The sequence below is a fragment of the Vulpes lagopus genome, chromosome 7 (assembly GCF_018345385.1).
Source record: "Vulpes lagopus strain Blue_001 chromosome 7, ASM1834538v1, whole genome shotgun sequence".
Taxonomy (NCBI): Eukaryota; Metazoa; Chordata; class Mammalia; order Carnivora; family Canidae; genus Vulpes; species Vulpes lagopus.
In genome coordinates this window covers 86,898,188-86,924,133 of record NC_054830.1, presented here as the reverse complement: position 1 = coordinate 86,924,133, position 25,946 = coordinate 86,898,188, and the positions used below count along the sequence as shown (strand labels likewise).

Below are 25,946 nucleotides of genomic sequence, written 5' to 3'. Positions count from 1 at the left end.
AGTCACCATTGATATTTCATGGCTTCTTTTATTGTAGAACTGAGGGGCATGTTACATGTCAAGATGAAATCAATGTGAAATTGATGGGCTGAGAGGAATTTGGTCTTAAGGGCTTTGCAGTAGTGTAACAATCAAGTTATTCTTCCCCCTGCCTTACTGAACTATTTTATTTGTAGTGGCAAATTCCCTACATAAAATTCTATGTATTTTTTCAACATAACTCCTTTTTCAAGTGATCTTAGCTTTGTTATTATATTTATTGTTATTTTTATTGTAACATGAATATATGCTTATTTTTATAAAGCTGGAAAATAGAAAATAACAAAGATGAAAAATTATTTATAACCCTACCTCTATAACATTTTAGATTGTTTCCTAGCTGTTTATTTAGGCTTTGCCAGAAACAAAATTGGGTTTATTTTGTATCTATAATTTTGTTTTGGCTTTTTTCTTAACCACTGTTTTTAGGAGGCATTAATTGTGTTGTTATAACCGCCCTTTAACATAATTTTTAATGGCTTAACCACTCTCTTTTTATTGCGTTTTTCATTTGGTTTCAATTTTTCATATTTATAAAAGATTACATAATTTATAGAATTGTACTGATACTATAATTTGTGTTATATATTAAAATTACATATATAATATATATATTATTAATATATATATTATTTTTCCTTCAGATTAATTCCCAGAAGTAGAATTACAAGGTCAAGTTTTCTTTTTAATTTTTGCTTCTTTTTGGTTCAGGCCCCAAAAGATTTGCTGGATGCTTGAGAAAAATATACTCTCTTGGTCTGAGATTCCTCTGAACAAATAAAAGCATGTTCTCTTCATTTCAGTGAAGATGATTAAGTCCCTTTTTGCCTTAGACTGTTTTGGGATGCTTTCATTCTTCCCATCCCTACCCCCAACACACACAAAAACGCACACTATTCAATCATGGAAAATGGAAAGTTTCTGCTTATCTTGTCCTGGCTGAGAAAGAAATCTGTCAATTTTGAACAATATAGTTGAAAGTAAAAAAGTTCTAAGTGATTTTAAGGTGTTCTTTTTTCTTTTTCTTTAGGCAAGCTATACACATTTGCTATTGAAATCAATCACCTCAATGCCTACAGTGTTTTAAACACATGGTAGGCCCTCTTGGGATGGAGGACAGTGCACTGGATTTATAGTCAGAACGTCTGGCTAGGGCCCGGCACTCTGCCACCTCTGGGTCTTATTTCACATGAAGGTGAGGTACTTTGTTTGGAATCCATGACTTCAGTCGATCTCTATAGTGACTCCCTGAGCTAGCTATCACCACTCTCATTGTGTAGGTGTAGAGAACAGGATTTTGTAGGGTAAAACAATGACACATGTCTGGTAAATGGGAGACATTAGGAAGCTCAGCATTCCTGATCCCAAACATTTATTTTTCTCATTGTCCCGCGGTGTTCTTATTACCTGTGTTTTGTTGGACAAATACCCTCTCTGAATCTTACTTGGTCCCTTTTAAATTGTAGATAATTATATCTACCTCTCAGGATTTTTATGAAGATCAAATGAGATCATTGAAATTGAATGTGCCATTTAAAGTGAAATATAAGTGTTCTGAATTATGAGTATGCTAACGAGAAAGGTATCTAGTACGGTGTTTACTCACATGACTCATACTGACTTCTGAAAAGTATGAGATTTAACTTTTCAGTCCCTATTTTACAAGTTTTTATTTTATCTGCTTTCCTTTTTTAAACAGTTTTTCTCTAATAAATCCCGAGGAAGTCAGATGCCGAAGTATTTAATAATGAAATGTTACGATATTGGATTTAAGCAAAGCAAGAAGATTGAGTTCTTTTACTGTAAGTTTCTCAACCTCATCACTATTGACATTTGGGGTGGGATAATTCTTTGTTGTGGGGGCCTGGACTGTATATTGTAGGATGTTTATCTGCTTTCCTGCTCTCTACCCACTAGATGCCAGTGACAGTCCCCTCCCAACTGTGACAATGAAAAATATTGTTACGTATTGCCAAATGTCACCTTGGGGGTGGTGGTATGTATAAAATTGCTCCCATTTGAGAACTACTGCTCTAACAGAATGTGGGTCTTACAAGAGGCGAATTTTGTTCATCGTGATCTTGATGTGTTCTTATTTCTTAATATGTCAAAAGTACAATGTAGGAAAATTAATTCTGCAAAGGAAACTATCTTTAGCATTTATTTGTTGCCTTGGTCTATTCAAATTTTACAACCTTGTTACTAGATAAAATCATTGTTTTTGTGACTGCCCAAACAATTTTTGCTGACTGCCAATACCCAGATATGAACACAAGATTATAAAAAACAAGAAATGAAGAAAAAGAAAATCCACACAATTATAATGAGAAGCCTGTTCTGGGGATAACAGCTCCTGTAAAATTTCCCATTTTTATTACAATTATGGTCTCAAGGATGCATTTGTGTTGTGCCATTTTCAGTTCTTGTTACCATCATTGTCATAACAGGGAATGAGCCAAATTGCAATGCCTCAGATAGTCTGTCACTTGCAATAGTGTGGGGCTCTGCTCTGACCTTCTGTTATTCCAGAGCGACAAGGAGCCACAGTCGCTGACCAGAGGAGATGAAGCACTCTGGAGAGATCAAAGGCCGTTGAGGCCTGAGTGGCTGTACAATTTAGCACCGGGGTTTCTGTTCAGCAGTCTGAATTGCAGCTGGTCCATCTGTCCAAAGAGCAATATGGCACAGAGTTATGTGTCATCACTTGGCTTAGCAAAAGGCAGTTCTCATCGAAGAAAAGAGGAAACTAGGAAGAGATCATGTATTTCTTAGCATTTACTATGTGCCCTTATTCTAAGAACTTTACATATGTGTGTTTCGTGTAATTCTCACACCAAATGTATGAGGTAAATGTTATTATATCCAGTTTTTTACTCAAGTAAAGTAACTTGCCTAAGATCTGGTAGCGCTGAGATTCAGAGGCTTGAAAGCCTCTGGTTTTACTAAATTTGTGCACTTCTAGCCATTATATTCACATATGACCTAGGAATCTAATGATAGATATTCTTATGTCACAAAATTGATTCAGATATCTAAAACTTAATACATTATTTTGAAAAGTGGCTTGTTAATTTTGAGGAGCATGGAGGGAGGCCACCAGCACCTCCAGACTAATTAGTGAGCAGAGGAAGAACGGTGGCGAGTCATGGTAGTAATTAAGAACTTTCCTTCCTAAGATGTTAGAGGTTCTTTGTTCTTCAGAGAACTTAAAGTCTTTGTGATGTTGCCACATAAGTCAGTTGGCTCTTTGTTCTTAAAGTGAGGTTCGTTTATTTATTTATTTATTTATATATTTATATATTTAATTTATTTATTCATGAGAGACACGCACACACACAGAGATAGATAGAGAGAGAGAGAGAGGCAGAGGGAGAAGCAGGCTCCACGCAGGAGCCTGACGTGGGACTCGGTCCCAGGACACTGGGATCACGACCCAAGCCAAAGGCAGACACTCAACCACCCTGCCACCCAGGCACCCCAGGTTCATTTATTTTTAATTATTTTATCCAATAAACATTTGTGAGACTTTGTTAGGTGAAGGGGACTGCGCTAGGTAGCAAGAATAGTTATAAAACACAGTCCCTTCCCTTAAGGGGGTTTACAACCTTGTGGAGGGTATAAGAAATGTTTATGAATTTCTCTCTCTCTTTTTTAAAAGATTTTATTTATTTATTCATGAGAGACAGAGAGAGAGAGAGAGAGAGAGAGAGACAGAGACAGAGACAGGCTCCATGCAGGGAGCCCAATGTGGGACTCAATCCCGGGACTCTGGGACCACACCCTGAGCTAAAGGCAGGCGCTCAACTGCTGAGCCACCCAGCTGTCCCTGTTTATGAACTTCTATAAAATGTAGGAGATCATTGAAAGAGATTCAGAAATGTTCAAATGAAAGAAATGGCATAGTTCAGAGAAAAGACATAAACTTTTCAACTTGGAGATCACAGCTCAGATTGTCAGAAGAGCAGCTGCTGTACTGGAAAGAGCAAACTTGTAAAATAAACTTTAGGTAAAGGTGAAGGTCATTGATGATTCACCGTTGATGATGACTCACCTCACTTTTCCAGCCTCGTGCCCTGAGCAACCGGAACTTGCTTTTTTTTCTAGCCATTTTAGGCTTCCTCATTGCCTACAAACAAGCAGACATATTTGTGTATTTATACGAGCTGATGCTTCCCCCTGCAGTGCCTTAGCCACATTCCTCTTTGCTTTCTAAATCAAATTCTTACTTATTTGATTAAATCATTCTTGGCTTCATTGCTAACCACACATGTTTTTCTTTGGACTTGTTTTCTCATCCCATTTCTGCTGAGGGGATTGTTTTAGCCTGTGAACTGTGGGATCTTCTCCCTGGGAGGGAATTGAATCAGAGGTTATATCTGAGACAAGCAGATTCTGTGTCTCAATAACTTGCACCAAGTGACCCAGAGCCTCTCTGCAGTGGTGGGAGAGATGAATCTGGTACGTGAAACTGACGCCTTGTTGGGCCAAAGGGAAGACTATAGCTGAGGAGAAGAAAAGCTGGAAGAAACAGATAAGAGAGGACATGCAATCTCTGAGAAAACAAGTTTGCTGACTTTTCACGTGTACTTCTAGCTGACAGGTGGCTCAGTTCTAATTTCTCTATTTTAGATTACAAGAGATTTATAACCTAACACAAATTGACTTGAGCTAATTAGAATGATTTTTTACCTTTTCAACCCAGTGTGCTTGGACCAACATATCTGGCTCCCTTGATCTTTCTATTCTCTGACTTCCTCTTCACTTACTCTGTGTTATTCCTTTTCTAAATCCATTAGGTGCTACTTGGCATTCTTATTTGGCTGCTTTTGCAGCATGTGCCCATTTTCAATGGACAGTAAACTCTTTTGGTGTATAGGTGATACCTCATAGTTGGGAGGCTGTATATAACACAGTGGTTCAGAGTATGGACCCTGGAGATAAACTGCCTGAGGTCAAATGCCAGTCTTACCATCATGTAGCCTGTATTCTCTGTTAACAGACAACCCTCAAGTTTGCAGGGGCTTAACACAGTGTTTTTTGATCGTATTAAATGTTCCATTCAGATTGGCAGGAGGTCCATAATCATCACAGCCACTCAGAAACCTGGGGCCCATCTCAATACCTACCTCAATGATAGTCAAGCCAGAGCAAAAAGAACATGGTGGATCGAACAGTGCTGTTAGAGAGGTTCTACCTAAGTCCAATTCTATCATGGGCCTCTGAGGAGTACTGAAATATTTATGAGCAGCCCTTAAAACATCCATAATTTCTTGCTAGCAGTGTAACTTGGGGTATATTGCTTTACCTCTTTCTGCCTCAATTTTCTTTTCTTTGAAATGAGGATAATAATAGCACTTCCTTGTCATGAGGATTAAATGTGATGATACATGTGAAGTGCTTAAAATAGTGTCCAGCTTGTTGTTAATGCCATCTATGTGTTAGCTGGTGCTACTTGTAAATAATTAAAGTCTAAGTTACTGGCTTCATTCTTTCACATATTCACATCCCTACCTGTGAATCAAAACTACTAAAGATACCAGAGTTGGCATGCCTCACAAATGACATCTTGATAGAATTACTTACTGATCTTCTTTCATCTCTTATTCATGTGGGGACAGATATTTCAACCAGTGGTTGTTTGTGGTGTTCTCTTGCTGTATAGCTTAGCTTTCCTCTAAAAAATCAATTGTACTACAAATGGTAGGCTATCGCTTTTTTTGCAGCAGCATTTATCCTGCCTTCTGCATAAAATGGCATTCTAAATATCTGTCGATAATCCAAAAGAAAGGAATACATACCTATTTATTAGCTAGTCATGGTGTCCATTATTGCCTTGAGAAAATAAACTTAACTACAAGGGCCACATTGAATATCTGCCAAGTCTGGCTTAGAAATTTTTATTCAAAAAAAAAAAAAAAAGAAAAAAAAAGAAATTTTTATTCTTATTGTCTGGGTAGACTACCCTGAATAAGTTACCACATCTCTAATGCTATTGGGAAGGAGTTGTCTATTTGCTCAAAGTGCTGTGTTCAGCATTGTTTCATGGGGAAAGCATAGGGTTACCAGCTGTAGAGGCCTGACACTGCTTTCAGAGTTTATATCAGAAAGTGTTCTTCTCAAACTGGGCACTGATTAGGAAAAAGAAAAAAGAAAAAAAACTTTTAGAAAGGCTGCCTAGAATAAAAAATGGCTTCTATTCTAACAGAGAGAAATGTGGTTTGGCATCAATAAAGGGATAGATAAGATGCAGTGGAACCAGAAACATCCAGCTTCCAGCCTCATCCTGTGATCAAAGCAAGAGTGAGTGTGTTCTTTTGTGAATAGCTCATTGCTCCGGGTGTTTGTGTTAGCACACCCACCAGGGGGCCTCAGTGATATTTTTCTCCCTGGGAAAGATGGTAAATAGTACTTTGATCCATCAGGAGCAGGTGTATTTACATGGTATCTCCAGCTTTTGCTCTCTAAACAGGGTCCCTCCATTCTTCCTAGGGCTCTGCCAAAACCCAAGGGAAGCAGGTGCTTCACCTCATGATCTGTGCCCTTTTGCTCTGCCCTGAACTAAACCTTAACCCTATTCAGCTGGTGGTGTCTATGTTGTGCTCTACTTCCTCTGGGATGCTGTAGCTCCTCTTTCTTTACTTCTCTTTCAGTCATCTTTTGTAACTTTTCCTCTCTGGCCATTTTCTTGATCTCTACTAGTCTTGCTCAGATCTCATATTTTGCTTGTGTCATTCAGCTCAGCCGGCTGCGTATTATTTTGTTCTGTTTCTTGAGGAACAAAACTAAGGTAAACACTCAACCAGAGAAGGTGTGGGTGTGTCAGAGAAGCTTTTATTGGTGACACTCCCCTGAGTCCTGTAACCATGTGGTGCACCTGGACTGGAAGATAGGATTAACTAGTCGACAGGTCACCCATTGACTGAGGTTTGATAGCCTGTCGGGTTTACATACAGCATTTTAGTTAACTTAGCAACCCAATGAGATGTTTACTGCTATTATTCCCTCTTTACAGATGTGGAAAAGAAAACCTGGAAAGCTAAGGGACTTGCCAAGGTCATGCCTGTACGAACCCAGAAAGTCTGACTTTTGAGCCTGTACAGACTGATTACTGGTGTTCTCCACAAAATTTCTATGTTGAAACCTAACCCCCTATGCAAGGGTATTAGGAGGTGGAGCCTTGCTTGGGGTGGTAAGTAGGTTAGGAGGACAGAGCCTTCATGAATGGGAAGAGTGTCCTCTTAAGAGACCCCAGAGAGCTCCTTTGGCTCATCTGCCAAATGAGGATCCAGCAAAAAAAGATGACCTCATCTGAACTAGGAAGGAGCTCTTACCAGACACTGAATGTGGAGGCTCCCTAATCTTGGACTCCTCAGCTCACAATGGAAGGAGAAAAGAAAGGAACACAGCCATTCTGAAGAACTTAAAGGAAGCTGTCCTCTTTCCTCTTGGCCTGCAGCCATTTGATGATATAGTAGGCTAGAGGTTCTTGTGGTTTGGGGAAAATTAGAACAGACCTTAAATGCAGTCAATTAATTGATGCAAATCACTTTCCTTTCAGTAAGATTTAGGTAATAGCATATCTTAAATGACAAACCCAGCTGTTTGTCATTTTCACTAAGGAAAACCCTTAGCTGCTTTCCTCCAGTAAATTCCAAAGAGAGGCTGATAGGTTTCCCTCATTTAAATATAGCAGAGATGCATTTTTAGGAACCCATTCCTTCTGAAGGGAATGGAATTGACAGATCTGGACCTTGAATGCTCATTTGATATACTGATGTTTTATGGAGCTTGGCAAGGCCGTTTTTCAGCCCACCCTGGAGCATTTTCTGTTTCCTTCCTTGGTTCTATTTTAAACTCTTACTTTACATAGTACCTGCAACCAAGGCCAGTGATTATCTTTCCCAGAGAGAAAGGTAAGAATATTTTTCTTCTAGAAAGTTGTGAGATCCTTCTCCCTTCCCAACCCCATATCCAAACCTAAACAATACTCCTATCTTGCCTGAAATATGTATACTTCTTTGCCCTCTGCTCATCTTCTGTGTTCCAACCATTGGGTCAACTTTCTTTTTATCTTAATCCTTAATTCTTTTTAATCTTTAATCCTTTTGGTGAATGAAGCCTTGCCAGTGGTGGGGCTCGGGCCAGAGGTCTCTCTTTTGGGGCTGTGGTTTCATTTCTGTGTTTGCCTTTTAAAACAATATCTTGGCCTTCAGGAAACAGGACCACTCACCTTCTGCCTCCTTTAGAATCTCTCTTTACTTTCATCCTTCCCAATTTCTGTTCTGTACCTTTCACTAACCTTTTCTTTCTTTTCTCACTTTCCTATGACCCTCAATCAGCATCCATGAAGGAAGAGGTAAGTAAAAGTTATGTTTCCCACTGCCCTCTGTGCCCAGAGATAACTCATAGACAAGACACTTGTACCAAAGATTTCTTCCACAGATGTTCATCAGATCTCTCTGTGGAATTCAGACTGAATGCTGGGAGGCATATCAATGTACTGGGTTAAACATAAGCATTTTTTAAAACTGATAGCATTTCTCAACTTAAACATGCTAATATGAATCATGAATTGCTAAGACAAAAGATAACAGATACAAATTTCTTAAATCTATTTGATTGCATCTCTCTCTCTCTCTCTCTTTTTTTTTTTTTTTTTTTTTGCAATGGAGCAGGCATCTTAGTGTTCTGTGCAACACATTTTGGGAAGCACTGTTTTAGAATATTTCACTTGTCATATTCCAAATGCTCCTTGGAGTTCTATATTCTTGATATTTTAAAATGAGATCTCCTTGCTTTGGGATCAAACAGTGGATATTCTAAAGGCTAAAAAGACATGAATTTATGAAAGGACAGAAAGCATAGCCTAAATAGCACACTTTCTTGAAAATTATTAAACTTGCCGTGCTATATATTACTGATGTATTAAATGAGCTGAAATCAGTGGGAATACACACATGAAAAACCTTTTATTTCCTTGACTTTAAAATCATGACCTTAAAAAAGCAAGAGCAATGCTGACTTGCCCACCTCTAAATATATTTTGTTTATACTCTGTAGCTTTCCAAGCACTTTGACTTAGAAAATTGTGTCATGCATGTAATTAAGACTATATGTAAAGTATACATCTTATATTATTAATATTCATAATTAATCATTTATATTATCTGCATATTATTTATATCAGTAATAATTAATAATTATATTTTTTTTTATGACCAGTCAGGCCAGTCTAAGCAAAAGTTCAATCTCACATCCAATTCAACCTTCTCCCCTCTCTCTAGCAGGCTTGAGTAGTAGCTTGAGGTCTTGTGATGGGGTATATGGCATGATCATCCTTACTACTCTTTGTTTTTTAGATTTCTCTTGTGAATCTTTCTGTATCTTATAGATTTAGAGGAAGGAGAAAGACTAGAGAAAAAAGAGACAAAGGTCTTCTCCCTTGTCATTAATGCTGTGTGTATATTTTGTGTAGCTATTATATTTTCCATGATAGGTGTCTAAATGCTGGCTTTTTTTGTCTGATGCATTGAGGAGTCTTTGGAGATTGTGCTGGATCACCAGTGCTGCACCCAATAAGGACAATGCACCCTCTAGATAATCTCCTCTGTCTTTTCCTCCTGTTCCTACTGCTGGTAGTGAGCCCAAGATCTTGTACTCGTGGCCAGGGCACCTTCAAGATGGCCTATTTATCTTCCAAGGCATCTTCTTGGTTCTCAAGAAATTCATGCATCTTTGCTGGGCGGTCTGTTTTTGCCTTGCTATAACACACTTCTTAAGCAGAATCCTGCCTTTAGAATTGTCCAGATAAGAGGCAGATCTAGTATTTATGACTGTGTATGGGAAATTTCAATGGACACATCAAACTCATGAGAGTTCCTTTATCCTTCTTCACTCAGGAGGCTGCACTGGTTAAGAACTACAAGTGTCTGCAGCTCTGCAAACATCTAGGCAAGGTGAGTGATGCCAGCCTCCCTTCATTCAGGGGTATCACTCTATGGACACTTTCTTAGACCTTTCTCAATCAATTTGTGAGTTGGGCACTCTCTCTCCTCCCCAAGAGAGGAGGAGGGGAAAAGCCTTTGCACTTTTCACCTCCGAAAAATCTCCTGCCAATTCTCTTCTATCACATTCTGGAATTCCTAGTTTTCCCTTATTGAGGCTATTAGGTCAGTGATGGGGATTAATAATCATCAGGCTAGTTATGTTATTCTTGGCATGCTATTCTTGGCATGAAGCTAGCATTCTTCTTTAGTGTTACTTACCATCTATTGAATTTCAGAAGACAATAGGAAAAGATTCACTTAGCATTCTGTAACATATGGAAATTAATTCCTAAATGCAAATATTTTTCATAATATTTTGTTTTGTTGGTAGTATATAATTTCTAAAGCAATTCCATGGTTTGAAAATCTTGTTATTAGAGTTAATGCTGATATTAATACCTACCTTCATTCATATGTTACGTTCTTGTATTCTATTCCCAGGAGTTGCACATTGGTCAAAGGGCATTTCCAACTGCCCACCTCTTGCAACTTTATAGTTAAAGCCTGTAGTTAATTACTGCTAAGTGTTTAGAAGTGAGTTTATGAAACTTTTGGATAATGCCACAGCACATATGCACAGGGGTTAGAATAGTAAGTGCTTAGTGGATTTTACATTTAATTTCAGTAATTAGACAATTCTCAGCTAATCATTTTTAATTTTAGCTGTATAAGCTGTATCCCCTTACCAATTCTGTGACCCAGCTGGGCTGGTTTCCCATACTTTGATTCTCTCTCTCTTTCTCTGTGTGCTCTCACTTTGTTGTTTGCTTAGTCACAAGTCTCCAATAGTGTCGTCTCCTGCTGGGTTCTCCAGCTGTGAGACACTCCCTCAAACCCTTCCTCTTCTTCCCCAGCTGTCTCTATGGGCAACATCAAACTGCTGATTTTAACACATGTGGTTAGCATTTAGCAGGGGCCAGGGACTCCTGTTAGCTTCTAAAATGTGTTTATGATGCAGAGACACATTTTGCTCCTCATTAAGCCTTTCACTAAAGGGAAGAATAAAAGGGTATAGAGGTTTGAGACTCTCCATAGCCACCATCCCAGAAAAGGACAAAAACTAGTCAAATAAGTAACACAAGAGTTCAAAAGAACCTAAAGCAGACATCTCTGTTTCTCAGGAGCTGGGGGCTAACATACCTTGCCTTCCCTCAGGCTGGGCTGTCTACTGGGAAAGTGGCAGACATACCTGTTAGGCTCAGGAACCCCTGAAGTGGACAACACAAGAAACTCCTTTTATGAAGGCACCAGTTTTCATGTGTTCCAGTATCCTGGAGGTATGTTGTCATTTTTGGAACATTCACAACATGCAATGGCAAGAAAGAGACCCTTTGTTAGCTCCATTCAAGGAGGAAAATTGAGATGCAGCTGGGAGAAGCAGGAAACATCCAGTCAGCAAGATAGCAAGGAGAATTTATATTATATGACAGCCTGTGAACATGTTTGCTTTAAGACAGACACAGTGCAGCTATAAGCAAGGCAGGATGTAAATGATTTTTTAAAAACAAGCGTTGGCCTGGATTTTGATTCAGGATGGTGCCCTGTGTATCTTGGTATTCAGTAAAGGTATTCTGAATCAATGAGCAAGTTCCTAGCCCAAAGCTCGATGCAGAATAAGTCCTCAATACATTTTTTCCTGACTTTCTTGCTTTCTGTTTTGTAGCATTCCTAACTTGGCATACATAGTGATAGAAAAGCTTTTGCATTGTCTTGATTGTAACACTACCTATAGCAAGATTGAAGGAACATCCATGGAGTTCTGTTATCGTTGGTAAATCAGCTCATCCCTGATCATAATGTGTCCAAAGAGATCCAAGAGCTATGACAGTTTCCAGTAAAATCCAGCACACATTTACCACAGCTTAATAATTTAGACTCTACACCTCTCCCGAAGAGGGTCAGTTCATGTCCTCCTGGAAGTGGGTACTAAGACCAAGTTATGAGAGACTTATTATGAGAAATGCCTATGAAAGATAAAAGGGAAGGGGACAGACATAGTCAAGGAAAGCCTGAGACCTGGAAACTCTTTTGACATCTGTGGAAAAAGAGGGGAAAAGGAGAATTGGGTAGGAAGGGCCTCAGACTATAGGGTAGCCCTATGAAAGTCTTGTCTATGCCAGTAGGGTGGCCCCATGCGAAAAGTCCTGCTTTTGGCAGGAGTGGCATGTCTCTAGTACTTCCCCCTTGCTAGGTCTGGCTGGGAGTCACCCCAGAAGAGTGTGGTGACTCACCCCTTGGTATGAACACTGTAGTGGACCACTAAGGTGAGGTAGGTGGAGGCTGTCAGCTAAGTGGAGAGTTTCCTTTAGCAGGGAGGTCTGAGCAGTGCACCCTCATGCTGCCATACCAAGACACCATCAGCTCCTTCACCATCAACCTCAAGATACTAATCCTAAAAAATGACACTATCCCTAGAACCAGCCTTCTGTACTCAGAGGTCATTAGACCTAATCTTATTATACCTCATAGGCCTGTTTATTTCATGCACATCAAAAGTTCAGGACTCTCAGGACATCTATATTGTCCAAAATTTAACACCCATATGGTGTTTCAAATCTTCTAATGGGAGTCTTATACAACTTTTGATCCATCCAAACCCTTTCACTGCCTTGTTTGAACTCTCAGAGCATTATGAGTTAAATGTCCCATATGTTCAACTCTTCTGGAAATGTCCTCTTCACTTTGTTGTTCTAACTAAACCTGGCTTATCTTAAGGACATTGCTTCCTTCTCAAGAAGTGGTTATATTATTTTTGTCTCATATGAATAGATAGTGGGTATGAAGGGGAGTAGAGTTACTCCTTACTTAACCACTTACTCCTCATTTCTTCTGATACATTTTTTCTTCTTTCTGAAAAAAGCATCTTCTTGAAAGAACACAGCAGGGAGAACATACTCCCTACTTACCTTCCTTGTCCTCATCTCTCAGACTCTTTCATTCATTGAAGATTTAGCATTATTTTCCTCTTCACCATCACTTCTGCTATTATTGTTGGAAACTTTTACCATTCATTTAGCTAATTTATCCAATACTCTGACTGCTCAGTTGAATGAATTGTTGCTGCTATGTAAGGACAGCCTCCTCACTCAGCACTGGATCCTTCACTCATGAACTCAGGAGACTGACTCTTGCAATTATCTCCTCTATTCTGCATTCAAAATGTGCCCACTTACTGCTGGATTATTCCCTTCTGCTATTATATTTCTCATATTAATTACATGAGTAGTAATATTAAAATAAATATTTTTTATCCTAAATCCCTGTGTGACTCACACTTTACCTAGCTATCACCCTATTTCTCTGCCCCCCCGTTAGAGCAAAATGCCACATTTATGTCTTTATGTTCTCATTTCTCTGTATCTTTGTAGCTGTTCGAATCAGGCTTTCATCCCCTTTATCAATCACTCATAATGATTTTTCTGAGGCTACTAAGGACCTCCATGTTGCCAGACTCCATGATTTCTCTCATCTTCTCTTGTTGAGCTTCTGAGAAAAAATTGACATAGTTTACTGTTTCCTTGTCTTTGCAATGTTTCCTTCACATAGATGCAGGATCTTCATACTCACTGGTTCTATCTGTTCAGTAACTTTTGCTGGCCCCTTCTTCAGTTTTTCCAGCTTTTTTGAGATGTAATTGATAACACTGTATATGTTTAAGATGTACAACATGATGATCTGATGTATGTATATATTGCAAAGTGATTATGGTAAGGTTAGCTAACATATCCATCCCATGATGGAACTTTTTTGTGTGTGTGGTTAGAACATTTATAATCTACTGTCTCAGCAACTTCCAATGATACAATACAGTATTGTTAACTAATAGTCACATTGCTGTATGTTACGTCTCCAGAACACATTCATTTTATAACTGAAAGTTTTTACCCTTTCACAAATATCTCATTTTTTTCTTTCAGTGCAACCCTACCCACCCCTAACCTCAGCAACCACCAATCTGTTTCTGTGAGTTGGCTTTTTTAGATTCCACATATAAATGAAATCATGGGGTATTTGTCTTTCTCTAACTAATTTCTCTTCATACAGGGCCCTCAGGGTCCACCCATGTTGTTGCAACTGGCAGGATTTCCTTCCCTTTTATGGCTGAATACTATTCTATTGTATTTAAATCCTCCTCCCTTTTTTGGTATTTAAATGTTAGCATGCCCCAGGGATTAATTCTTAGGCTTTAGGTTTCTCTCTTTACACTAACTCCCTAAATGATCTTAATCCAGACTCTCCACTGATCATTACATGCCTACAGCTGTCTAAGGACAACTCTACATGATGCATATGAAGCATATATGCAAAAGCCAACAGCATCTTTGGTTTTCTTCCATCTTAACATGTGTGTGTGGGTGTGTATGTGCGCACATCCACCCCCCCACCACACACACACACACACACACACACACACACACACATACTTGCGCCTCTTGCATTCTTTCCTTCTGTAGAAAAAGACATAGTATTCCTTCAGTTGCCCAGGCCAAAAACCTGGGCCCTGCTTAATTCTGGACTTTCCTTTGCAAACCATATCCTTATGTTTCATCAGTATATCCTATTGGTTCTAGCTTCAAATTCAATCCTGAATTTGACTCTTTCAGCCATCATTTTTCTCCTAGACTATTGTAACAGTCTCCTCACTACTTGTCCTTTTCTCACTTTGACCCTCATTATTGCTTATTCTCTGCATCACAAATGATGATTCTGTAGAAATTGGAGAACTTTGTACCCCTAAGTGGATCACTATAATCACTCCAAATAAGTATTTCAATCTAGTTGAAAGCAAAAAGTATTAAGCAAAAAGTGTTAAGTTTAATAAAAGTTTGCATTGATCTTTCCATTGTTTCTTTCATGTCTTCACCTGTGCCGGTGCTGTCCCTTAAGCCTTGACAGATTTTCCATTACCAAACCCACTCAGCCTTAATCTCTTACGTCCCAACTTCACCTGTCATTCTAGTAAGATTCTTCTGAGCACAGTTAGTTGCTGGATCATTTCTGCCTTACTCTATATGGTTTTTACCTCTTCATGGCCTCTGCAATGCTATTTTTATAAATTATTTTTATGTAAAAATTTTCTTCCCTTAGACTGTTAGCTCCTTATATAGCCTCATAGTTTAATGTGGTACCTGGCACAGAGTAGGATACAGTATATGTTTGAAGAACAATTAAGTAAACAATTTGGCATACAAAGTTTCTGCCTCTATTATAGAAATAATATAATCAAGTCTGCATGATACTGACTAGTTTTCTGAAAACAAAAACACAGTCCTTTTAGGACCAGTTACTAAGGGGACCAAAGGTTGCCACCTAAATATGAATGGAATCAGCAGAATGGGAAAGGAAAACACTCATGGCATCTAATCAAGGGTAATGTCTACCTAATAAGGAAATCCCAAGGTTAATCATATACACTTTGGATATAAAGAAATAACTATAACTTTTTTAGCCTTTAAAAATAAGGGACACAAATCTGTTTGCTGACTTTAAACAGCTATTTTCTTAAGTTTTGTGGCTTCATTAATAACTTCTTTTGTGGTTCAGGGTAAAAATAAACCAAAAAGCAAAAGCTGTATGTTCGAAACAACCTTTCATTTCAAAATTATTGCTAAACTATAGACTCATTTTCCATCCATTTTTAAAAGACAATGTCTGCCATGTGTAGTAAATAGTATTTTAATCTTTTCTGCAGAAGTGTGAGTGGTGTGCACACTAAGGGGTAATTCTGTAGGAATAGACTTTTAAATTCAATTCAGCACTTTTATCGAGAATGGAGAAGCTTAAAAATTAAGCCAGCAGGCATCCAAAGCCTGAGAGAACACTACTGGATGCATTCTTAATTAGAGCCAATAAAGTGTGTTTTTAGGGAGTGCTTTCCCGCAGAAAACTCAATGGTAAAACTCAGAAGAAGCAAATTAAATTCTCTATATTAACTGCTTGGCATACTGCTTCTCAAGGAGTTATTTAGCCCAACATGTAAGTTGACAAAATTTCACTTTCAAAACTCCAAATAACCCCGAGATAAAGTACCAACTACTTACATATTTTACCGAAATACAAAACAATCTATATGAATTTCAAGTCTTACTAGGATCCTAGCAGAAAAGACAATGCTGCAGCAGTAATGACGAGTTGAATGATAGATTAAGTATCAAGAATCTTGAATTTTGTTTCTATCACTACTTTTTTTCAACCCTTAGGCATATTTATGTTATGGCTTGGGAAATTTTGTGACACAGTGTGTTTGTGTAAGCATTAAAATAAGATCAGGAAGAAGGAACAACAGATTCCAAACTGTCAACAGTGATTGGATGGTAGGATTACAAATAGGAAGATGAAATATTTCTTTTTAAAAATTGTTATTCTTATTTTTAGTCTTTGTGTTTGTATAGTATACTTTGTAATAAAAAAAAATAAACTTAAAAAGTTACCAGTTGATTTCTGGAAAATCCTATTCTTATACTCATTGGTACTAAGCACAGAAAGCAAATACACAGGCATGATTCACAGGACTGTTCACAGCACTTCTGAGAGGTGCTGAGGACCGTATTTCAAATATGGTATAATAAGTAGATTTTAGTCTTTTTTGAAGTTAATATTAGTGGTGTTCACAACTCTGTAAACTGCTTACTGAACTACTAAATCAATATGAGCATTTCTTTTTCTCAACTGTGCAATGGAAATATTTTCAAGTCATAAAATACAAATATACCTAATAATTTCAATGTAAACTCATATAGGCCATTGTGTGATAATTCAGAATACTTAAACTATTTTAAGTGTAAAAGGCATTAAGAAATAGATTGAACTGACTGTGAGTTACTTGGGTGTATATCTCAACCATCCATTGATTCATTCATTCATACAACAAAAGACTTCTAAAATCTTATTCCTTAATTATCAACACTTTGCATATAAAGGGTGCTCTCCTGTCTTGTTAAACATATGAACAAATGAATAATTGTACCAGTCACTCATCAAGACTTATTTTCCTCTAGAGTCTTCCTTAATCTCCTTCTTGAGGAGGTATATTGAGAAAGTTCCATTCTATGTCTTTTGATTGGAAAATTTAGTCCATTTATATTTAAAATAATGATTGATAGGTAAGTAATACTGCCATTTTGTTAATTGTGTTCTGGATATTTTTGTAGTTCTTGCTGTTACCTTCTTCTTCTCTTGCTCTCTTCTTTTGTAGTTTGCTGCTTTTCTTTAGTGTTAAGTTTATATTCCTTTCTTATTATCTTTTGTGTATTTAGCATAGGTTTTTACTTTGTGGTTACCATGAAGTTCACATATAATAACATATAGATAGATAGATAGATAGATAGATAGATAGATAGATAGATAGATCAGTTTATTTTAAATTGATAGCAACTTAAATTAATGCATTCTAAAAACTCTATATATTTTACTACCCCTTCTTCCATGTTTCATGTTTTGATGTCATATTTTACATTTTTATTTTGTGTGTTCCTTAACTAATTATTATAGCTAACTTAACTATTTTTGTCTTGTATCCTTTATATTAGCTTAATAAGTACTTAAACCACTACCTTTCTTATATATTTGTCTTTATCAGTGAGAGTTTTACTTTTATATGTTTTCTTGTTATTAGTTACTGCTTTTTCCTTTCACCTTCAAGAAGTCCCTTTAATATTTATTGTAAGGCTAGTTTAGGGGTGATGCACTCCTTCAGTTTTTGCTTGTCTGGAGAACTATCCTTCAATTCTGAATGGTCAATTTTGCTGGGTACAGTATTCTTGTTTGGAAGATTTTTCCTTTCAATGCTTTGGCTATAACATGCCACTTTCTCTGGCCTGCAAAATTTCTGTTGAGAAATCAGCTGACAGTCTTTAGTGGGTTCTCTTGTACATGGGAGGAGGTAAGTTCAGTATCTTCCTATGCCACCATCTTGGACTGCCTCTGAAAACATTTTAAGGAGGACTAATGTGTGAAAAGCTCCAAGGAGATTTCAGTATATGAAAAGCTCCAAGGAGATTTCAGTTTATGATATTAAGGGTATTTTATACTGTGTTGGGATACTAGAGTTTCTATTCACTAGAAGAACCTAACAACAGTAAGATAATCTGTTGAGCAAATTGAGGAAAACATTTCTGCATCTGACTGGAGTGGATGGTTTGTAAGGTCTTTTCTAACACTGGAATTCTTTGGTTAAATAAAGAAAGAATATGTGATTCCCCCAATCCACTTGAGTATAAGCACTGGGTGCTTTTAAACTATGTCGTCCCATAATCTCTCTGAAAAGAATTTCTATTTTCCTAAAGTCTTGGATATGTGCAAAATGAGGGAGATTATTACTTAGAAAAGGCACTAATTTTCCCTGATTTCTTATTAAAAAACACTTTAAGTCTGTCATGCTTTTGGACAGTTCCATATAATTTTAATTAGTACTACTCCAAAAAAAAATATGTATGTGAATGAGGTGGAGAATAGAGATGATATTAAGGGTTGGGAAGTTCTTTAAGGGAGAAAGTGGTAAAAGTCAATTTATACTGGTTTTTCCATTTCAATAATGAGTAGTCATATGAATCTAAGAGCTGTTGCTTTATTTCCTTGATGAAAGTGTTTTCCAGACATGCCTCTTTAAGCTCATACATATTAAATGGACAATAAAGAAAAATAATTAGTTTCTACACGAATAGAGAACTCACAGTCTTTTCAGCATTTCAGTCTAATGTTCTGGAGAATTTCACATGAGTTTGGGGTTAACTATTAACCACCAGTCAACTCTTAATGTTTAAGCTATAATTAGTTTGCAAATGATTTTAAGCAAAAACTGTTAAGTTTTTTCTTTTAAAAGGCAATGCTAAAGAGGAAATAACATTATTATTTATAACATTCTATTCAAGTTCAATTTCTATGTTAAATTGCCACCAAAGAATTTAAATCGACTGCATTTATGTTTATTGCTCAGCATAAACCATGTAACAGAATAATACCATGTGCTTCAAAATAAGTACCTACTAACATAATAAGTACCTGAAGAAATATCTAATTATGTTTTATGAACTCATAATGGTACCTGTGGTATTTCATTATTTTATTGCTTAAATCATCAATTATCCTTTTTCTCTGAAAATGAAAAAAAAAAAAGAAAATCGATGCAGTTTCAGTGGAGAGCATTCAAAATTCTAGCTAAATTATTGATATAATGAGATCAATGAGTAAAATATTGCAAAATTTAGAATTAAAGGAGCCAAGATAAAGTAAATATAAAGACAATTTTGGAATTTTTCCAAAAGGAAAAAAAAATTAAGAGAATTTACAGCAAAGACCAATGCAGTATGAAGGAAAAAGAACCACATGAGTCCCTGTGGTTCTGAGTAACTATTACATTGCAGATAGTTTGAATAAATATGCTGAAAACACTTGGTAAAATAAATTATAGTAATCAAATATACATATGTACAATACTGGAAATTTATTGATAGAAATATTTTTATGTTTTATTTTCATTAGATTATATGTCATTTACTAATTGTTTTAATAAAAAAACAGATTTGTGTCTTTGTGTCTGAGAAATATAATGAAAACATTCTATAAGATTTCTGTTTATAATTATGATGGAGTAACTTGTCGGAGATTGTTGCTATCCCTGAGGATAATGAATAAAGTTGGATTTTTAAAAATTTGTATGAAGACCTAAGAGAGCTATTAAACTAGCCATCTCTACAGGGGCCAAGACTATGTAGAAAGGGGAACTGGAGAGAAGTAAGCTGAACTTGTGTTGTAACATCTGTCCTGGGGGCATCTGCTGATTGTGGGTACCCATGGTTTTCTTTGGCAGAACAGCTGTGTTGAAAGACAAAGTAACCAAGAGAGGCTTGGGTGGTCCTTTGGTGCTACTGAGACATAACTGGAGACTTTGGGGGCCAAGATCCCAGTGATAAGGGAGGTATGGAGAATAGACTCTGATACTGCTCATTTCCTCTTCAGGATATTTGTTGAATTTGGAAGTGACAGAGGGACAGGAGATAGGCCTTTCTCAGAAGGCCTCTGAGAAAACAAAGCAAGGTATTTCAGAAGCCTGAAGGCACTAATGTGGATAGGCTCAGGATTTACCAGGACCCACCAGGTGAAAGCTCCCACATGGACACACCAATCTTGAGTAAGAAACCTGGGTGTGTACACCCTAATAATAGAGGTGAACTGGAGGTAAATGGAACTTACCAGACTTGTTGCCCAGCTATGACGCAGTTTTGTCTCAGAGGGTAAGTGTGAACTTTTTCTGAAGGAAGATAAAATATGGAGACTATATGTATTTTCTTATAGATAGTATCTGATATTCAATAATAATATTACTAGACATGCCAAGATACAGGGCCATAGCCTAAAATGGAAGATTATTAAAAAGCGTTTCACAGATGATTCAGTTATTGGACTTATAAGCACAAGGACACCAAAATAACTGTAACTAATGTCCCCAAAAAGAGGGAAATGATGGGCAAAATGAATGAGGAGATGGAGAGATGGAGGATCTATCACCAAAGTCTTAGAATATCTAAAAAACAATTACATAGAATTATCAATTAAATGTCAGAATTAAAAAACATAATAACTAAAATTTAAAAAATCAGTAATAAATGGTTTAAAGAAAAGCCTGCATATGAGAAGACAGGATTAGGGAAGTTAGTAGAAACTCTATTGAAGCTCAGGAGGAAAAAGAGTGGATAATTCAGGAAAAAAAGCATCAAAGACATGTTTTTCACTTGGTGAAAAAGATTTCCACACATGAAACAGAAATCTCAGAGGGAGGAGATGGAGATAATGAGGCAGGAGGATGTTTGAAGAGTTACGAATGTAGCAAGGAAGGAAAATTACAGTCTAATTTGTCTCTCGGAATTTATTACAAACCAAGCTGAAGAGATTTGGTTTGTACACTTTTCTTTATATATGTTACCCTTAAATAAACAATTTAAAAAGGCCAAATGCATGTCTTATTGCAGCAAAATTTGACATTTTATTCTACTGATGTATTCATCAGTGCTACTGAAATTCTTGCCATACTAGCATTTAACAGAAGAACCGAAACAGAATAGCAAAGGTTTTTCATTTATTATTTTCTGACTAAAAAATTATTTTTTTAACATTTTACAGTATAAAAAGTACAGAGTAGAAAATGAACAACTCCCTCTAAAATCCTATTATGTCTATGTGCATTTGTATTTTTTGAAACAAAAATGGGATCAAATTACATATGTCTAAATTATGTATTTTGCATTAAATATATATCATGGATATCAAGTCATATAATTTCTTCAGTTTTATCAATAGATACATAATATTCTATAATGATTTGGACTGAAAATATTTTTCCAAAAAATATTTCTTCTTTGAAAAAAAATGCTGTTTTCTTAAGGGAGGTGAATAATATCTCCATCTTATTGGATGTTTTTACTTCCTCATAAATGTAATTTGTGGGTAGTTTTTCCTTGGTGGCAATAGCACATTTAGTTTTTCCAAGTATATTTATTTATTATTAGTTCCCTTGTGTATCTCAGGCACTGTGCTAGATTGTAAAAATAAGAGTAAATGAAACAGATGCATTTGATGCCTCCTGAAATTTAATGTTGAATGGAACACATACCTTGAACAGTGCTCCAGTGAAGTATAGCAAGATCCAGTGTAAGGAGGGGCAGTGTCAGGAAGGTGTTCCCTAAAGAAGACTCAGAGTTTTAAGTTTTCATGGGAATAGGGACAGAGGATGGGTATGTGATGTTGAAAGATGATTAGATCAGAAATAGCTACTTCATATAACCTCAAAGTCTCCTACAGGAAAATCTCAAAAGGAAACTATTTTTTCTAGAAATTTAAGGTGCCAATGTACATGTGTTGTTCTCCCATAGAAAGTTTACTGATGATATAAACTGGTGAATGATTTATATGTAATATGGATATAAATTTCAGTCAGAATAACATGTTCTTTTTTCTCCAAAGGATTTTGGAACATTTACTGATCAAAAGTCATAAGAACATGATGTCTTAAATCAAAAATTCATTTAAAAGTCTGACTTAAGATAGCCTGTTTTGAGAATAAAATTTCCAAATGTCCCCTTATTTTAAAATGTACTGTATTGTAGTCTATGAGGAAAATGAAAGTAGGAAAACTCTAACACTTAGGAGTAGAAGGCAGTGCTCCCCCTCTTGCATTCTCAGGCATGGCCTGGATGGTTGTGGTACCTGTCCAAGTCTACAGGGCTGCACAGTGTGAGTGCCAGTGCTGAGGCCAGGCTGTGCCAGTTCACTCAGGCGGTGAGCCACAGGAGAGCTCCATGCAGCTTGTATTCACAGGATTAGGACCTGGTTATAATGGTATGACAGCTCAACCCGCAAAACTAGACAGTCTCAAGCATTTTCTTATCTTTTCCCTAGAGGTAAAGCTTAAATAATGAAGTGCTTGCATCTGAAGTGCCTTCACTTAGAGTTGGAGAGATGCTAGTATTTAGCTGAAGGTCAAACAAGCATGCAGAATGGTGCTCTAGACAGTGTTGAAAAGGTCTATTCAGGAAGTGATCATAATAATACAAATGATCCATCACTGCTGTTTCAGGGAAAGGAATGAGAAATGGCAATATGGGAAGGAAGAGAGACAAGAAATAAGATGAAACTGCTAATAGGAGAATTTGTCTGTGAGACCTCTAAGATGCATTCTTTGATCATTTATTTATCCCCAATGAGATTTTAAATAAACAACTCAGTGTGTGTTTGACACCTCCTATAAATTAGATCATGGAGCTCTCTATAGTAAGTTAGTACTAGAGTTGTTACCGTTACATTTTAAGAGCCAACTAACTTGCTTATGATTTGTTTTGTCCTTTCGTTTATTGAAGTGGTGAATTATATTAATTTTCGAATGTTAAACCTAGCACTTCTCGGCACTTGGTTATGATATATTGTTCTTTCTATATACTGTTGGATTTGATTTACTAATATTTTATTGAATATTTTTCACTCATTTTCATGAGGGATATTGGTCTATGGTTTTCTTGTAATCATGCTATCAGTGTAATGCTGGTCCCATAAATGAATTGGGAAATATTCTCTTATTTTCTGGAAGAGTTTATATGGAGTCAGTATTATTTCTTTTTTAAATACTTGATATACTTTATTAGTGAAGCCATTCGACTTGGAATTTTTTGTTGCAGTTTTTAAGTGTGAATTCAATTTCTTTAATACAGGACTATTCAGATTATCTTTGTTTATTAATTTTTTTTGAGTGAGCTTTAGTAGTTTGTGTCTTTCAAGGAATTTCCCCTTTTCATCGAAGGGCCATCCAAGGCCTTCATGCAAACGAGATGCAAATGAGCTCCTGAAGCTGCGCGTCCGGCCCTCTCACCTTCCCGCACGAACCGCCTGGTGCTTGTCCCCCAGACTCGGAGAAGCCGCCGTTGTCCCCGGAGCCCTCGGAGCAGCGCCCGCAGGCCCCGACCAAGAAGCTCCGCAAGCCGAGGACTATATACTCGAGCCTGCAGCTGCAGCACCTGAACCAGCGTTTCCAGCACACGCAGTACCTGGCGCTGCCCGAGAGGGCCCAGCTGGCCGCGCAGCTCGGCCTCACCCAGACCCAGGTAAAGATCTGGTTTCAAAATAAACGTTCCAAATACAAGAAGCTCCTGAAGCAGAACTCTGGAGGACAGGAAGGGGACTTCCCTGGGAGACCCCCATCCTTATCTCCCTGCTCCCCACCCCTTCCATCCCTCTGGGATCTGCCCAAGGCAGGGGCTCTGCCCACTGGTGGTGGCTACGGCAACAGCTTTGGAGCCTGGTACCAGCATCACTCCCCAGATGTCCTGGCTCCTCCTCAGATGATGTGAGTCCCAGGAAGGGTGGGTCAGGGGGAACCCCTGTCCTCCACAAAACCCAAGACCCAGCACACCTGCACCCTTTCTGGTCCGGGAGGAAACCAGCTCCAGATAGATTTTCTCAAGAGCAAGAGGAGTTGGAGAAGGACAAGGATGGGGAGGAGTCCTGTCTCCCTTGCCTTGTAACCCAAACACCCTACCTAATCAAGAACTTTGGTCTGAAGCACCGCCCCCCACCAATACTGTGGACTGGACACCTTCCTTCCAGCTGATCAGAGGCTCTGGAGGGAGAGTCACTGGCTGAAGCTCAGACTCCTCCCAGGACCCTTAGTCTTCCCAACGCTTCTTTGGACTGCAGTCTACCACTGCCTGGAGGCAAAAAAAAAAAAAAAACAAAAAAACAAAACGAGAAACACTTGAGTATTTGTTCCTCTCCGTGTGCCTTGGGCCTCGCCCAACCCTGTTAGGAGCAAAAGCAGAAGCGAAGTGGGCATCCAGAGTCTTCATGCTGAGCACCATCAGGTCTCTCCCCTCCCCCACCGATTTTTCCTGGGGGTGGGCACGTGACCCCCGTGACTGATACACCTCCTCACCATCTTGTGAGCTAGAAGAGATGCTGAAAAGGTGGAGTTTGTGGATCTCTGGGTAATTTTTGCTCTTCTAAAAAAAAGCCTTTTTCTCATGTCTATTCAGTTTTGGTAGATAACAGATCCAATTATCTTTATAATTCAACGGGTATTTATTAAGAGCCTGTCCTCTCCTTTCCCAACCCTTAGTACCTAACAACCCCATATGCACACCCTCTTGTGAACCCAGTAGGGTAACATTTTGGGGAGAATGGGGGACAACTGACTCTCTGGATGAGTGTAAGTAGAGACACCTCTTAGGGAGGGTGGGCTGGCAGTTCAGCTCCTCACAGCTGCCTCTGTCCAAAGGAACTGCTCCTATTTATAACCCATTTAGTGTTCCCCACACTGTGAGCTTTCAGAGATTAAATCTGTACAAAAACCTGGAAAAAAAAAAAAAGTTCTTGCACATATAAAAGCTATTTGTAATATTTTCTTATCCTTTTAATATCTTTGGAGGATTTTGTGAGGTCTCCTTTATTCTTTATGTTAATTATTTGTGTCTTTGTTTCTGGCTAGAGTTGATAAAATCAACTTTATTGATTTTTTTTCCCAAAAGCCAGCTTTCACTTTTATTTATTACTAAATTTTTGTCTTTCCAATTTCATTGATTTCTATTCTTATTTCCTTCTATCTTCTTGCTCAGGATTTAATTTATTGCCATCTTCTAGTTCTTAAGGAGAAATCATAGATAATGAGTTTGAAGTCTTTCTTCTTTTTTATGGAAGTATATAATATTATAAATCTACCTTGAAGCACAGCTTTAACTGCATCCCCTACATTTTGACATTTTGTTTTACTTTTTATTTGATTCAAAATATTTGCTAATTTCCCTTGTAACTTTGTTTCTGACCCATGGATTATTTAGAGGTGGTTAATTTTTCAGTATTTGCAGATTTCTGGCTATCTTTTCTACTATTGTTTTCTAGTTTAATTCTATTGTAGTGAGAGAACCTATTTGTGAGATTTGACTCCTTTTAAATATGCTGAGGTTTGTTTGATGGATCAGAATATAGTCTGTTTTGGTAAATGTTTCATGTGGACTTGACAATACTGTATATTGTTGGGAGTATTCTATAAATGTCAATTATATCAAATTAGTAAATAATCTTGTTCAGTTCTTGTATATATGCTCATTGATTTTTCTGTCAACTTGTTCTATTGATTGCTGAGAACAGAATGCTGAAGCTTCCAAGTAAAACTGTGGATTTTTTTTTCTTCTGTCAGGTTTTGCTTCATGTATTTTGAAGCTCTACCAATAGGTGTATAGATATCTATTTTCTTTTATCATTTGCAATGTACCTCTTGATCCCTAGTACTCTTACTTGTTCTAGTGACTGTTGATTGTTTTTTGCAGTTTTGCAGTTGTTCTTTTAGCAGGTTATCAATCTGTTTATCTTGGTTTTCTTTTT

The 25,946-nt window shown here is 37.5% G+C and overlaps 1 protein-coding gene across 1 annotated transcript; it reads left to right on the top strand.

Annotated features, from left to right (window-relative positions):
- Positions 1-23,419: 23,419 nt before the first annotated feature.
- Positions 23,420-24,909, top strand: LOC121495201 (homeobox protein DLX-4-like; the record flags this gene model as incomplete). The annotated part of the gene is made up of 1 exon (XM_041762462.1): positions 23,420-24,909. A coding segment is annotated over one exon (501 nt), but the record flags the coding sequence as incomplete, so codon positions are not given.
- Positions 24,910-25,946: the final 1,037 nt, after the last annotated feature.